Source organism: Aotus nancymaae, unplaced genomic scaffold (genome assembly GCF_030222135.1).
Source record: "Aotus nancymaae isolate 86718 unplaced genomic scaffold, 86718_ANA_hifiasm-v0.15.2.pri h1tg000004l, whole genome shotgun sequence".
Taxonomy (NCBI): domain Eukaryota; kingdom Metazoa; phylum Chordata; class Mammalia; order Primates; family Aotidae; genus Aotus; species Aotus nancymaae.
In genome coordinates, this window is record NW_026988415.1 from 18,471,374 (window position 1) to 18,488,287 (window position 16,914).

Below are 16,914 nucleotides of genomic sequence, written 5' to 3' on the forward strand. Positions count from 1 at the left end.
AATTTATATTCATGACAACATCTCACAAGTATAACAGGACAGTTGGAGAAATATATTGGTGAGTTAGCTGAACAAGTCAAAGTCAAGGTGTGAGTTTCACTATCAACGCTGCCACCTACTATGACCTGGGACAAACATTAAGTTCTCTGAGCCCTAGTTTTCTATCAGGTAAATGGCGATAGTAATACCTATTCTCCTCACCTCAGTGGGTTGTTAAGAAAATGTAAATGAGAAAGAACATTTATCAGCATGTGTTGTAAAATGTAAAGTACTATGTAAAAATGGGCTATTATAATTACTATTGTACCTTCTAAGCATTTTTAATTGTCTAGAAAAGAGAACCACTATTATCAATTACAGATGCTCCTCAATTTAAAGGTGGGGTTACTGCCTGATAAACACATCGTAAATTGAAAATATCATAAGTCAAAATGCGTTTAAATGCACCTAACCCACCGAATACCACAGCGTAGCCTAGCCTACCTTAAATGTGCTAAGAACACTTATATTAGCCCACAGTTGAGCAAAATCATCTGGCAACACAGTACCCTATAGAATATCGGTTGTTTCCCCTCGTGATCATGTGGCTCACAGGGAGCTGCAGCTCACTGCCATTGCCCACCATCACAAGAGACTAATGTACCAAATATCACTAGCACAGGAAAAGATTAAAATTCAAAATTCAAAGCATGGTTTCTGCCGAGCATATCATTTTAACAATATCATAAAGTTAAAAAATTTTTTAGTCAAACCGTTGTAAGTCAGGGACCATCTGTATTTTGAAGTAATTCCATCACTTCCCTGTAGAAGGGACTCCAGCTTAGTTTTCAAAGCAAGTGTTAGACTTGGCCCAGGGTTTCTGTGAGTTGGCCAGGATTCCTTCAGTGATAGAAGCATATGTTCCTGATCTAAAAATTGACCAATGTGGACACAAAGAGGAAACCACTTTGTTTTCACTAGGTAATAGGGCAGCTCTCTCTGGCTGCACAGTTGGGGCCTTTTGTAATAGTACTTGCTTGCTGTGCTGCCCATGGGGTGAGTTAATGAACTACTAGAGAGCTGCTTTGAATTAAAAAGGTCATACCTGACATGAGCCATTTCAGCACAAACATCCTGTTCTTTTCCCCTCTTCAAGGATGAAATTTTATTTTAGACCATCTGTGATTTGCCAAAAACTTAAATTGTGTGGAGGGCAGAATGTCCCTTGTGAATAAATATCAGGAGAGAAAACACACCAGGAATTACGGAATCATCAAATGTTACAAGTGAAAGATCCCTTAGAGATTATCAAGTCCAACCCTCTCATACCACAGGTGAGGAAACTAGCATCCAGGGAGAGGAAGTGACTTAGTCAAGATCACACAGAAAATCTAGTGATGGAACTGACAATAGAAGCCAAGTTTCCCCAAGTGTCCATACTTCTTGTCCACTGTGCTTTCCTCTACATCAGTTCATTTAAGTTATACATTTGAGATTTTTTAAGTAGCTATAGTGATTTCAGTGTTGTTTCTCTCAAATGGAAACACTGCCTAATCCACTAGCCAGGAACAGCTGGAATGACCCAGCCCCATTAATTCAGAATGTGACATTTAACAGGTTTTAGCACAATTAGTTTGCATACCGTAAAATTTCTGCCACCTCCACAGAGGAGTCAAGCAACCATTTCACACCTACACACTACACAATATTTCTAGATTGTTTAAATCTTCAGGAAAAGGCACAGCTTTGTGAACAGCTAGATGGCATGGTGGGATATAATAGAGTAGAAACCGAAAGAGTGGATTTACATTTCAAGGTAACTGATGGGGGCCTTGAACAAATCACTTAATCTGCCTCTATCAAATAGAAGCCCCAGTACTAACAGCACATCTGTGCTCCTTCTCTGGTCCTTTCTTTTGCCCTTAGAATACACAGCACCTAGCACCTTGACTCCTTCCTCCAGCCCCTTCTGAACCTTTGAAACATTATCCTTTGAACTTTCTTGGCTCTCTTGATGATCTTGTCCCGCTTCCCTTTCTTTTTTCCACCTTAGCCTGCCTTACCGACTCCCCATTCTTCTGAATGGCATGTTGCGGACTGTTCCTCAAGTGTCCTTGGCTGCCTGCAAGTCCTGAGATTCTATCAGTAAATCTTTGGGGGCTGTATGTCAGAAATTTCCAGGTTAGATATTTGAGACATCTGGCTCTTCTGTAGCCCCAAATCCCAAGTAGTTGGCTCTGGTTCCCTGGATCCTGGACCTAATACATTCTCTTTTTAGATGACTACTTTTGAGTGGCCATAACACTAAATGTAATTTAATAATATTTTTAGATGGCAGGATTGGGGTGATCTGGAAGCTATGTAATTTATAAGCATTTCAGAAGTAACTGTGTGTGTGTGTGTGTGTGTGTGTGTGTGTGTGTGTGCATGGAATAGTTTAACTCTTCTTTGAAGACAAAAGAAAGGGTTGAAAATACTCTTTATAGATTAGATATGTCAAGTAAACTGCTTTAAGAAACTGCACCATTGATTGTAACTTGAGGCAAAGGCAAAAGAATGAACTAAATTCACATAGTTAACCTTGTTCCACTGCTATTCTGGGTATCAAGGGTGCTCTCTGTGACTAGGAGTGCCATGCCATCTTTGACTAAGTCATCCTTCTTTTTCCCCATGTATATTTTGCCTCGGCTATATATGTCTTTTTCAGACTCCTAAATTAGCCTATTGTTGGACATTTTAAGACTCCTTCAAAGCTTTTCTGTAGATACACTATAATAATTCGCTTCTTCAGAGAACTGGCTTGTGGAGTATGTTAGTACGGATGGGCTACAGGAAGCGCTGATTCTTTTGGAATTTCTGGTTCTAGCTAAGGTCACTCAGTAGTTTGGTTGTGAATTCTTCAACCCTTTTGAGCTACTTTGGGGCTTCTCTCACCACAGCTTTATCTGTATAAAGCATGGCCCCAATATAGAGAGTGAAAATTATCATCTCAACTAGCAAAAATGGGAAGCTCCAGTGATGCCTCCAGGCCATTTTGGTTTTGTCTCTGGAGAGCAGCAACTAACATGACCTGCATTGACCCAAGAGAACAGAGGAAACCAGCTTAATTCTGAGATTTCAACCTCCTCTATTTAGCCCCTAGAGCATGGGTCAGTAAACACCACCTATAGGCAAAATTCAGCTCATTACCTGTTTTGGTAAATAAAATTTTATTAGAACAGAGCTACACCAATTGTTGTCATATTGTCTATGACTGCTTTAGCGCTGCAAAGGGCATAGCAGAGTAGTTACAAGTGACTACATGGGCTGCAAAGCCTAAAATACTTACTTAGTATCTGGCCATTCACATAAAAGTTTGCCTACCTCTGCTCTAAATTTAAAACAGAGGTTTGAATGGAAATATAAAGGTCTTTTGGATTACAATTTCAAGTAAAAGTAATTTGTAAGTTGTATAGCCATAATCCCGTAGTATTTTTTTTTTTTCTTTTGAGAAGGAGTCTCACTCTGTTGCCCAGGCTGGAGTGTAGTGGTGTGATCTCGGCTTACTGCAACCTCCAACTCGCAGGTTCAAGAGATTCTCTTTCCTCAGCCTCCCGAGTAGCAGGGATTATAGGTGCCTGTCACCGGGCCTGGCTAATTTTTGTATTTTTAGTGGAGACAGGTTTCACTATATTGGCCAGGCTGGTCTCAAACTCCTGACCTTAAGTGATCCACCTGCCTCAGCCTCCCAAAGTGTTGGGATTATACGTGTGAGCCACTGTGCCTGGTCATCCCATAGTATTTTTTAGCGAAATATTTTTGCTGGGCATACTGCTTAAAATTTTAGACAGAAGAAAAATGTGAAGAAAGATGTGAAAAGTCATTCACAGTCACAACACCCAGAGAGAACCTCTGTTAACATCTCATTGCATACATTTTCTGGCTTTTTTGCCAGTGTATCTATTTTTTTAATAAAAACAATTGAGTCATATTGTACATACTATTCTGTAGCCTGATTTTTTTCACCTATTAATGTATCTTGGCATCTTTCAATGTCAGTAAAGATGTATTATATCATCATTCCTACTGGCTACAAAAATTTCTATTATATAAATAGATCATCTAATATATTTAACCAATCCTCTGTCATTGGACAAATAACAGTTGAGTTATTCCTCATTTATTTTCTTCTTCTAACAATGCCATAATAAACATTTATTGTATGTACAACTTTCCATATATGTATTTTTTAATATTCTTTTCCAATATTTTAGAAATCATCAGTTACTTTTATGATTTCAGAAAAAAATCTTATAGTCCTTCTTTCTTCTATGGTGAATGAATATTTTCATAAATAGCAAGAGGTTTCCATTTTATTAATATAGACACAGAGCCAGAGGGACCAGGAGGTCACCTTCCCTCATGGGTAGGTTGAATTAGTATACCCAGCCGAGAGATCATTAAATAACAGCTTTACCACCTAAAGCATGTGCATCTCAATAGGTTTTTGTGAAAGCTTCTAGTCACATTAAATATTAATGACTGAAGGCAAAGCACTGCTTTAGGAGAACATAATGGCCCAAAGGAAACTGGAAAGCTCTATTTAAAAAATAGACAAAAATACCCCACAGCACTTCTAACAGGATCAGATTTCTGATGGAGATAATAGAGCTGGCAGCCAGAAGAGAAGGTGGAAACAGCAGGAAGGTGCTGTGCCCTGTGGAAATAGGCTGAGCACAAAATGTACTTGGAAACCCAAGATTTTCTTCTCTGCCTCTGGAGCATTAGGGAAGATGGAAAATGAACACAGAGGTGGTGATATCCCTGCACTGCTCCTGTGAGACAGCCAGTTTCCAAAAGCTGCAGCAGGCATTCACATAAGTAGGATTGTCAATTCCCTTTGAACGTCTTAATTCAGACACATTGGATGTTCACCTAACCCAAGGAACTCTATTGATTGCCAGTGATCAGCCTGGGCATTTTTCAGTGGTTTTGGTAAACAGGGATGAAGTGTTTGGGAAGGCCTGAAAGTCAGTGTTAATCAAATGTTTAATGACATCACAGAATAGTGCAGCAAGAAAGATTATTGTGTCTATTTGAGAATACTCTGCCAGTGGTATGAATGCATTCTTCTTGTAGATCCATCATCCAGATGGAAAAGGAGGCTGGTCTTTAATATTCTGTGCAATAATTTGTGTGTGAACAGTTAGCCTTTAAAAATCAGATGTCAACACTCAGTTGTTCTTCACCCAACACTTTCTTCCAAGTAGCCTGTACTACTGAATGGCGTTGTGATAGGTAAGTTGATGCCCAATTACCCAGACACATGGAGGCAGAGAAATTTCTGCTTTCTCCCATCAAGCTTATGATCCTCAGTCTTTTCTCCTCTACAACTCTCAGCCCTCTCTTTTCCTTTTCCATGCTGTCTTTATACAGACAGCTGTCATATGGCCTACCCTCCCTTGTCTCTCTTCTTTAGAGGACAAGCAAAAGAATACTCCTATTTCCCCTGAGATCCACTCTGCTTAAATTATCTCTGAGAAGGCTTCTTCAGCAGCAGCCTAGATCCCAGCAATAGAGCTGCTTGGATGACTTTCAGGAACTTTAGTAGTTCTGACTCTAACCCAGAGCCTCCTAACCTTCATTAATTGTGACATACCTCTCACTTTCCAAATTTGTAAGCACAATAACTAATATCCCAGTGAGAGGAGCAAGTGCTAGCTCTGCAGGAAAACTCTGCCTTGCTTTCCTGTACCAGAGGGATCTCTGCAGTACAATGGATTAGCCTGCCAAGCTAGAAATCCTACTATAATCTGGGACACCTATCTGAACTGTATTGCAAACGGCAGAGACTATTTCCACTCTGCTCCTTCTGTCTATCCACATCTTTTTTCTTTTCCGTTTTTAAAAATTAATTTTTTTTAATTTTGAGATAATTGAAGATTCACATGCAGTTATAAGAAATAATTCGGAGAGATCCCATATATCCTTTAGCCAGTAACATTTTGCAAAACTGTAGTATACTATCACATCCAGAATATTGACATGATGTAGTGAAGACACAGAACAATTTCATTGCTGCAAGGATCTCTCATATTGCCCACCTCCCTCCTGCCTTCCACCAACTACTAATATGCACTCTATTTCTATAATGTTAACATTTTAAGAATATTATATAAATGGAATTATATAATATGTAACCTTTCTGGACTGGCTTTTTTCAGTCAGCATAATTCCCTTGACATTAATTTGAGTAATTGTTTGGATCCATAGTTGATTGTATAGTATTCCATTGTAGGAATTGCCACATTTAACCATTCACCTGTTGAGAACATAGGGGTTCTCCCTGTTTTTTGCTATTACAAATAAAGTCAGTATACACATTTAGGTACAAGTTTTTGTGTGAGCTTAATTTCTTCATTTCTCTGGGATAAATGTTCAGGAGTGTTATTGGGGGTCATTTGGTAGTTACATATTTCTTTAAGAAACAACCTTTACCATGGACAAACTGCCTTTACCATAGACAAACTGATCCAGAGCATTGTCAGACAGCTGCAGCATATCGTGAGTGATGAGATCTGTGTGCAGGTGACTGACCTTTACCTGGCAGAAAATAATAACGGGGCCACCGGAGACCAGCTGAACACACAGAACTCAAGGAGCCTCCTGGAGTCAACGTATCAGCGGAAAGCCGAGCAGCTAATGTCAGATGAGAATTGCTTTAAGCTTATGTTTATTCAAAGCCAAGGGCAGGTCCAGCTGACTGTTGAGCTTCTGGACACAGAAGAGGAGAATTCGGATGACACTGTGGAAGCAGAGCGCTGGTCAGACTATGTGGAGCGATATATGAATTCTGATACTAACTCGCCTGAGCTTCGTGAACATCTAGCACAGAAACCAGTATTTCTTCCAAGGAATCTGAGGCGGATCTGGAAGTGTCAGCGTGGTCAAGAGCAGCAGGAAAAGGAAGGGAAGGAAGGAAACAGTAAGAAGACCATGGAGAATGTGGATAGTCTTGATAAGCTGGAGTGTAGATTCAAGCTGAATTCCTACAAGATGGCGTATGTGATCAAGTCAGAGGACTATATGTATCAGAGGACCGCCCAGCTCCGGGCTTATCAGTCCCATGAGCGTGTAAGCAAGCGTCTACATCAGAGATTCCAGGCCTGGGTAGGTAAATGGACCAAGGAGCATGTGCCCCATGAAACGGCAGCGGAGACCAGCAAGTGGCTCATGGGTGAGGGGCTGGAGGCCCTGTACCACCACCTGTGATACAGACACCCTGCATTTTGTGAGCATTAACAAGTATCGTGTCAAATACGGCACAGTATTCAAAGCCCCTTAACTGCAAAGCCAGAGCAGATAACTTGGGGTGTGTGTGGGTGTTGGGGGGAGCCTGCCTATGCACTCACATACTGAAGAAACAAGGAAGATGCCTTTCAAGCCTCACCGGGCCTCTCTGGGACATGGCCACGTGACCTGTGTGTGGCTGGTGCAGCCTGGCGCCAAGTGGGCTACTTTAGGAACATGAATACCTTACAAAGCTGAAGCTGGAACTTTTCCCAAAGGGTTTTTGGTATAGCCTGCCTTGGAGGGGAAGGAAGTCCATGCAAGCAAAAACATGCCGTTTGCTTGCACGCACCAGCAGAGCTAAGACTGGAGTCTCCTGTGGCCTAACTTTCAATGAGGGAATCGGATGCTATTCACACTTTGACTGCTTGGAGACGCATTTACAAAACAGACTGGGAAACGATTTAATACTCAGATGGATTGGAACTATGATGGTCATTGCTCCTCTCCCCTCCCCACAAAAGGAAAAAAAAACTGGATTTGATTTTTTTTTTTTTCTGGTCACTTGAGCACATCTAAGATCACCCATTAGGTTTTATCTGGGACCTGCAGTTTGGCTTTGGGATAGATCATCTTGTGGATTTTATTCCTGACGAACACCTTGCTGCCTACCCTTTTCTCTCCTCTGGTTCTCAGCCTCAACAAGTTCAAATCAGTCGTCCTTTTTAGCTCCCGTGGAACTGTTTTGTATCTGCCTCTTTACTAGTCTGCCCTAGTGCCATCCACCAGCTTTACTCTCTGACACACACACACACACAATTTTAACTTGTTTTTTGTACATAATGTACATACTGTCAATTTTTTATTAAAAGAAATATGCTTTGATGTGCTAGCATAACTGCTCTAGCTTCTTGTGTACCATAGTACTATGTGGCTTCAGATTTAGTACCTATGAACAGATGTACAAGACATTTATTACACTTTTTACCAAAGGGAGTTACCATTGTAGTACTTTTGTGTAAAACTTGTCCCCTTTGCCCCTGACTTTTTTTTTTGTAAATAAATAAAGCTTGGTTCTTACTTAAGGGAAAAAAAAAAAAAAGAAACAGCCAAACTTTTCCAGAATCCTAACCAGCATTTGGTGTTGTCACTTAGAAAAAATAGCCATTCTAACAGGTATATGTTGATCTCTCATTGTGGTTTTGATTTGCATTTCCCTAATGATTAGTGATGGTAAGCATTTTTTTTCACATAGCTGTTGGCCATTTGTGTGTCTTCTTTGGAGAAATGTCTGTTCAAGTCCTTAACTCGTTTTTAAAATTGAGCTATTAAGTTTTTTTGTTATTAAGTTGTAGGAGTTTCTTATATATTTTAGAGATTAACCCTTTAATAGATATATGATTTATAAATATTTTATCCTATTCCATAGGTTGACTTTTCAGTCTGTTGAGTTTTTCCTTTGCTGTACAGAAACTTTTTAGTTTGATGTAGTCCCACTTGTTTATATTTGTTTTGTTGCCTGTGCTTTAGTGTCATATACATAAAATCATTGCCTAGTCGAATGTCAAGAAGCTGTCCCCCTATGTTTTCTTCTAGAGGTTTTACATTTCAGGTCCTACATTTAAGTCTTTAATTCATTTTTAGTTGATTTCTGTGTATGGTGTAAAATAAGTGTCCAATTCTACTCTTTTGCATATGGATATCCAGTTCTTCCAGCAATGTTTGTTGAAGAGACTATACTTTTCCCCATAATGAATTTTTGGTGCCCTTGTTGAAGATCAGTTAATTGTACATATGTGTGTGTGTGTATGTGTATGTATATATATGTGTATATACATACACACATGAAAATATATATGTGTATATATATACATACATATACATAGATATATGTGTATATATATATACACAAATATGTGTGTGTATATGTGTGTGTGTATATATATATACATACATATACACACACACACACACAAATATATGAATAGATTTATTTCTGGGACCTCTATTCTTTTTCACTGGTCTATATATCTGTCTTTATGCCAGTACCATACTGTTTTGATTACTTAAGCTTTGTAATAGTTTTTAAATCAGAAAATGTGATGCCTCCAGTTTTGTCCTCTCTCAATATTGATTTGGCTGTTTGTGATCTTCTGGATTTCCCTATGAATTGCAAAATTGTTTTTTCTATCTCTGTAAAAAATGTCTTGGGGTATTGATAGGGATTGCATTGGATCTGTATCACTTTGGATAATATGAACATATTAACAATATTAAGTCTTCAATCCATGAACATGGAATCTCTTTTCATTTGTTTGTGTCTTCTTTAATTAATTCCATAAATGTTTTATAGTTTTCATTATGCAAGTCTTTTACTGCCTTAGTTAGGTTTATTACTAAGTGTTCTATTCTCCTTGGTGCTATTGTTAATGGGAATTGTTTTCATAATTTCAGTTTCAGATAGTTCAGTGTTAGTGTATAGAAATGCAACTGATTTTTCTATATGGATTTTCTTGCTTGCAATTTTACTATATTTGTTCTAACAGTTTTCTTAATGGAGTTCTTGGGATTTTTTATATATAAAATCATGTCCTGTGCAAACAGGGTCAATTTACCTTTTAGTTTCCTATTTGGATACTCATTTTTTTTTTTTTTGCCTAATTGCTCTGGCTAGGATTTCCAGTACTATGTTGAATAGAAGTGGTGAAACTGGGCCCCTTTACCTTCTTCCTGATCTTAGGAGGAAAAGCTTTCAGTTTTTCACTATTGAGTGTGATATAGTTGTGGGCTTGTCACATATGACCTTTATTATGCTGAGGTCCTTTCCTTCTATTCCTGGTTTATTGAGAGTTTTTATCATAAAAAGGTGTTGAATTTTATCAGATACTGTTTCTGCATCTATTGAGACCATCGTGATTTTTATTCTTATTCTCTTAATGGCATATTAATTGTTTTTTGTATGTTGAACCATCCTTGTATCCTAGGGATAAATCCCATTTGATATGATGTGTGATCTATTTAATATTCTGTTGAATTTGGTTCACTAGCATTTATTAAATTTGCTGAAATTTTTTATATCTGTATTCAGTAGGGATACTGTGTTTCATTTTGAGCATGACTTAGATCAAAGTTCTCCTCCTCCTTTTCCCAACTGTGGTTGTCCAGTTGCCCCAGTGTTAAAAGCTATTGATTTAGTTTTGCACCTTTGTCAAAAATCAATTGAGAATATTTGTGTGGCTCACATATTTTTACCCCTGGCAACACCTCCTCTATCCACACCTCCAAAACTAGCAAAAGAGAATAAGGCAACAGAAGATGTTATGGTTTATGCCTTTTAGTAAATAAAACTATAGAAATAATAATAGCTAACACATATCGCGTTTTGCTGTGTACCAGAAACTTTATGCACCTTATTTTACTTATTCCTTACAACATTCTATAATGCACATACTATTTTTACCATTTTGCACAGGAGAAGACTAATTCAGAGAGAGGAAGTACCTTGTTCATGGATAGCAGGAATCTGATTATCAACCCCAGGTCTTGATCCTAAGACCTGTAAACTAAAAATAAAATTCCAAGGACCCCTGCTACCATCAGAATGGACTCCCTCCTCAGCCACAGCACCCTAAAATTTAACCTGAAAGACAGGTTCAGGCCATGACAGTAATGGGGGTTGGACATGCCTCATTATACCCCTCCAGCATTAACATCAACACAGACCTTAAGTCTCATAAGCAACAGTTACAGTCAGTTTTCCCAACACCATTTATTCCTTACACCTTATACAAAAATTAACTCCAGATGGATTAAACATTTAAACATAAGACCTAACACCATAAAAACCCTAGAAGAACACCTAGGCAGTATCATTCAGGGCATAGGCATAGGCAAGGACTTCATGACTAAAACACCAAAAGCAATGGCAACAAAAGCCAAAATAGACAAATAGGATCTAATTAAACTAAAGAGCTTCTGCACAGCAAAAGAATCTATCATTAGAGTAAACTGACAACCAACAGAATGGGAAAACATTTTTGCAATCTACCCATCTGACAAAGGGCTAATATCCAGAATCTACAAAGAACTTAAACAAATTTACAGGAAAAAAAAGAAAAAAAACCAAAATCCCATCAAAAAGTGGGCAAAGGATGTGAACAGACACTTTTCAAAAGAAGACACTTATGCAGCCAACAAACATATGAAAAAATGCTCCTCATCACTGGTCATTAGAGAAATGCAAATCAAAACCACATTGAGATACCATCTCTTGCCAGTTAGAATGGTGATCCTTAAAAAATTTGTAGACAACAGATGCTGGAGAGGATGTGGAGAAATAGGAACACTTTTACACTGTTGGTGGGAGTGTAAATTAGTTTAACCATTGTGGAAGACAGTGTGGGGATTCCTCAAGGATCTAGAAATAGAAAGGCCATTTGACCCAGCAATCCCATTACTGGGTATATATCCAAAGGATTATAAATTGTTCTGTTATAAAGACACAAGCACACGTATGTTCATTGCAGCACTGTTTACAATAGCAAAGACTTGGAACCAACCCAAATGCCCATCAATGATAGACTGGATAAAGAAAATGTATGCAGCCGTAAAAAAGGATGAGTTCATGTCCTTTGCGGGGACATGGATAAAGCTGGAAGCCATCATTCTCAGCAAACTGACAAAAGAACAGATAACCAAACACTGCATGTTTTCACTCATAAGTGGGTGTTGAACAATGAGAACACATGGACACAGGGAGGGGAACATCACACACTGGGACCTGTTGTGGAGTAGGGGAGTTAGGGGAGGGATAGCAGTGGGTGGAGGGATTGGTGAGGGATAACATTAGGAGAAATACCTAATGTAGATGACGGGGGGATGGATGCAGCAAACCACCATGGCATGTGTATACCTATGTAACAATCCTGCATGATCTGCACATGTACCTCAGAACTTAAAGTATAATTTTAAAAAATAATAAATAATAAAATGACTTTGGGAATAAAATATAATAGATTACAAAAAAAAAAAGAAACAGTTACAGTCTATTCTCTCTAAAGGCTGCTACTTGGAGCTTCATCTGCATGATAAAACCTAGGTCTCCACAAGTCCTTATCATAGCCCAGAAATTCCTTTCCGTTGGTAACTTTTTCAATCAATTGCCAATCAGAATATATTTAAATCTACTGTGACCTGGAAGCCCCCCATACCCCCACCCCATCCTCTGCCCCCCCCACCACTCCGACTTGTCCCGCCCTTCCAGATCAAACCAGTGTGAATCTTGCATGTATTGATTGATGTATTATGTCTCCCTAAAATGTATAAAAGTAAGCTGTACCCTGACCACCTTCAGCATATGCCATCAGGACCTCCTGAGGCTGCGTCACAGGTGCATCCTTAACCTTGGCAAAGAAACTTTCTAAATTGATTGAGACTTATCTCAGGTGCTTTTTGGTTTACAGGCCCATCTTAAACACTAGGCTTCTCCTCCTGTCAATACCAATTCTTTATGTGCTAGAACATCCAGCCACCCTGGGTAAAAACTAGTGCTCTAATCTACAATCATTATAATGGCAGCAACAGAGTACTGGTTTCTGTTTTGAAGACGAAGGCAGGTCTGCACTGGTTCACAGCAACTCCTGGCTAATATCAATGGTCTTCTTATTCTTTAGGAAGTTCTAACTGTAGCAATAAATTTCTACATGTCACTTCCACTTGCCCCCACCAGCTACAGCAGTATAAACCATCAGACTGCTCTGAAACAATGCTCCTTTTTCCATTCTATTCTTGGTTATATGATCCCTCTGTGTATATACATGTGCATATATGTGGAAGACAGAGTGACAAAGGGAAGGCTAGTGAAGGCTTCTAAGAACTTGGGCCAGAGCCAAAATTTGGAGGCGCAAACAAAGGAAGGGAAGCAGAGACTATAGTTGGACTGATTTTCTGAAACTTTAATTGACTGGTTTTCTAGCAAGAGAGTCATACCTTCTGGCTCAAACTTCTCTCTTTCACCTGTGCTGATTGGGACTTTCACCCACACATGAATATACAGTACCTTGGATGATCTGGGGGACCATGTGGAGGCCTCTCACAGACCATAGGTATTCCAGGTCACTTTGGCTAAACATTCTTTGTTGAAAGCTGCTATGGCCTCCTATGCCATTGTTATTGCTGTGAGAGTTCTAGCACGTGGGAAGTGTATGTTGGAAACCTTCTAGTGATTGAGCAGGCTATCAAATTAGCTATTCTGCTTTTAGTATTTCTGAATTTGTTGTGGGACAATGCTTCATAAATACCACAAAGATGAATTTGTATTATGACAGGGAGCATTTTAGTTGATGATCAGACCTTGAGATTTACATTTCTTTATTATCTCCTATTTAACCACTTGCCTTCCATTTCGTATTCATTGAGCTTTCGGGAGGCAGTGTTATACTTTGAGCTGGTTGGAGGGGGAAAGCAAAAAAAAATAGTAACAGTAGAAAGGTAATGGTTAATTAACAACAAGTGTTTTGGAAAATATTTTACTCAAATTCAAAAGGAACTCAGCTGCATAAATCCATGAGTAATATAAAAATTATGATGGTGTTCTGTCACTTGTGAAAATCATTTCTCCTTGTGATACTTGGAAAACATCCTGACATGCAAACTCTAAACATCTAACTTCTATCATGATTATTCAAAAGTTTTTTCCAGAATTAATGACTTTTATGATATCTGAAGATTTCTATACATATGTCCATGGAAAAGCAAAATTTTAAGAAAAGAAAATAATTGATCTCTTGCCGAGGAAGGGACCTAACCTTGAGCTTCAAGTAAGGGTTATGTGGGTAGTCATAGAGGTATTCAGTGCAATATTGGTCATTATATTAAAGAGGGTAGTCATTTGAAGGCTATCATCACAAGTACTCACTCCACCCTTGGAATATCTGAGCTATAGAACTTTAAGCACTGTGTAAACTCTGAATGATCATGAGTCCTTTGAGTCTCAAAATTCATGCAGTCCACAGACTCTAGTTTCCTTTTCTATCTAACAGGTTCTTTCCTTCTCATTGAAAAAATTCAAGCAGCTGAGAGGCCACATGTGTTCTAACTGATTTTCCTACATTAAAAAGCAAGAAAGAGAAGTCATCTTTTGCCTCCTGAAAACGAAAATGCTCTTTTCTCTTTGGACCTTATCTCTAGGCAAAGTCCATCTTCCCTACCTGCATTCCCCTCCTAGAAGCATCCCTTTGCCCTAGTCACCACCTAAAGAATGTTGAGATGGAGGAAGAGGAATTAACTCTATAGGTATGGAAAACATCAGGAGAGAGAAATCACACAGTAATTTGAACAGAAAAATTTTAATATAAATAAGTACTAACTATGACAGGGGATTGGCTAGTAAGAAGTAAAAACAACTGAAAAGAATATAGGACTAACAAATGTAAGGAGCAGCCACTACACCTAGAGCTGAACTAGAGCACCCAGGAAGAACCCTTTCCCCAGGGCTGAGATCCATATCGTGTAGGATGAGGGCACAGTCATGGCTCATTAAATAGCAGAGAAATTGCTGTGATACTGCATCAGGAGAACTTGCTGGAATTCTGCCCTGTAGAACTTCTGGTAAATCCACCCTCTATAGTGTCAAGGAAAGCTGGTCACAGAGCAGTATCTCACAATAGGCACTCCACACAAAACATCCTGAGGGAAAGGTACTGGGAGAAGCTGCTGGACACTGCTGATTATACTACCAGAGCTGCATGCTTGAAAAATAGCTCATGCTGCAGGAAGCTGGTGCTTGGGGAACTGTCTGTACCACGGGAACTGGGCCCTGGGGAAGCTGAGAGACTGCACTGCAGGAGCCTGCCAAGTGAGCACACCTAGCATACTAGCACATAGAACCCACAAAGAAAAGCTCCTTCCTCCTGAAATGTCTCCCCTAGCACCCTCTACTGACAAAGCTTAACATTGCACCAGCTGGCAAAGGAAAAATATTTCAAGGGCCCAGAACCCTTTTCACAGAGCAGGCAACAAGGGTGAATTTGGAGCTAAGAGGTAATAGATTGATAACTAGCACACCTACATAGCTCAGGTAATAGTCTTCAGGTAATAGTAGCTCTCTAATAGTGTTATTGCCTAGCACTGGCTTATATTCTGAGGGATTTCTCTTCCTCTTATAATTTGGAGATGAGGGGATAGAAATCAGTTGCCTCTTGCCTCATTGTCTTTTATCACCTCTAACCTGTTTAACAGCAGCCTCAAGAGAAAACAGAAGATATAATTCCAGCTCAACTGTGCAATCTTTTCTGCTCTGACTACCAAGTTCAAGTTATTGTCAACCCTTTGTCCTCCATCTACCTTCACTGTACCATTTGAGATGGGGACGAACATTTGATGACTGTCTAAAGTATATCAGTTTGCAGGAGAAGTCACAGAGTTCTGTGGTTAAGAGCATGGGCTTTGGTGTCAGGCTTGGATTAGAATTCTCACTCTACCACATTCTGCCTGTATGATCTTGGACAAGTTGATTAAGCCATGTTGAACCTTCATCTCTTCAACTGTAATTGGAGATAATCATACCCACAACTCAAGAGTGGTGTGAGGATTTGCCATAAGTAATATACCAAACACAAAGCCTGATACCTAGGGCCAAAAGAAAGAAATCTGACTTCAAATCTTGACCCCAACTTTTACTATTTCTGAAGCCTCTGAGCAAGTTACTTAAGCTTCTGAGGCTCTGTTTGCTCCCCTATAAAAAAAGAATATTAGTAATACCTGCCTCATAGAGTTGTTGTGAGGATTAAATGCATATAAAGTGCTTATTTTACTAGTTAACACAGAGGAGGTGCTCAAAAAGTGGAAGCTGTATAAAGAGGTATGCCCATTAGGCATTGTGCTATATACTTTACATCTGTTCATTTATTTACTGTCTTATTCCTATTGTCTTCCCTTCACCCAGCCTTACCTCTCTACTCCAGTGCTTCTGCCTACAAAAGGAATACAAGCAATGTTTTTGACCAAGTGACTGCCTGCTGCTCCAGTGAGCAAACCTAGACCACCAGCTAGGCCCTCCCTTCAGCCCAGAGTCCCTCTTGAGACAGTCAGAGAGCTTAGTTACTCATTCTCATTTATGACAAAAGATCTCTGTCCCTTGGAAAAGAACTAAATTCTTTAGTAGTTACACAATTGCTTCTTTGAAGTTGGTCACCTACCAAGGGGAGAAAGCCACACAGACCTCTACATCATCATAAAATCGAACTCTCATTCTACTTCCAGTTATTAGCAAGAGACTGGGAGGCAAAGGGAAGTGAGACTAAATCTTGTTGAAAAGAGCATGTTTTTCTAATGTCAGCATGATACGCCCCTGGCAGAGTGCAGGCTAAGTAACACATCCAAATTCCTCCTTTATTGGAAAAACTTCAGGTGCTTCACAAGCAGCCATTTGTACTCATATATATATTTGGCTCATCTATTGCATAAGTGAAATCCCCAGGTAAGACATCTTAACCTTTGTGTTTGAAACTGATGCAACTTAGCAGGAGGCAGGAATATGGATGAAAATTGAAGAAGCCTGTAACTATCTGATCAGTCTCATCCACTGGGCATGCATGTCAGAGCAACGCTTTGTATCCCCAGCCATTATTTTCACTGTGGATTTCATAGTCATCAATCCTACCCATG

General features: G+C 39.3%; 2 protein-coding genes across 5 annotated transcripts in view; both read left to right on the forward strand.

Annotated features, from left to right (window-relative positions):
* The window catches only part of LOC105721607 (paired amphipathic helix protein Sin3a-like), a 140,294-nt gene extending 132,991 nt beyond the window's left edge, over positions 1 to 7,303 (forward strand). Inside the window, 2 exon segments of the mRNA XM_064383628.1 lie at positions 6,444 to 7,208; positions 7,210 to 7,303. Of these exon segments, the coding sequence (XP_064239698.1) occupies positions 6,444 to 7,208; positions 7,210 to 7,303 (859 nt within the window).
* ENOX2 (ecto-NOX disulfide-thiol exchanger 2) overlaps positions 1 to 16,914 on the forward strand; it is a 299,872-nt gene that overhangs the window by 172,708 nt on the left and 110,250 nt on the right. The window lies entirely within an intron of this gene.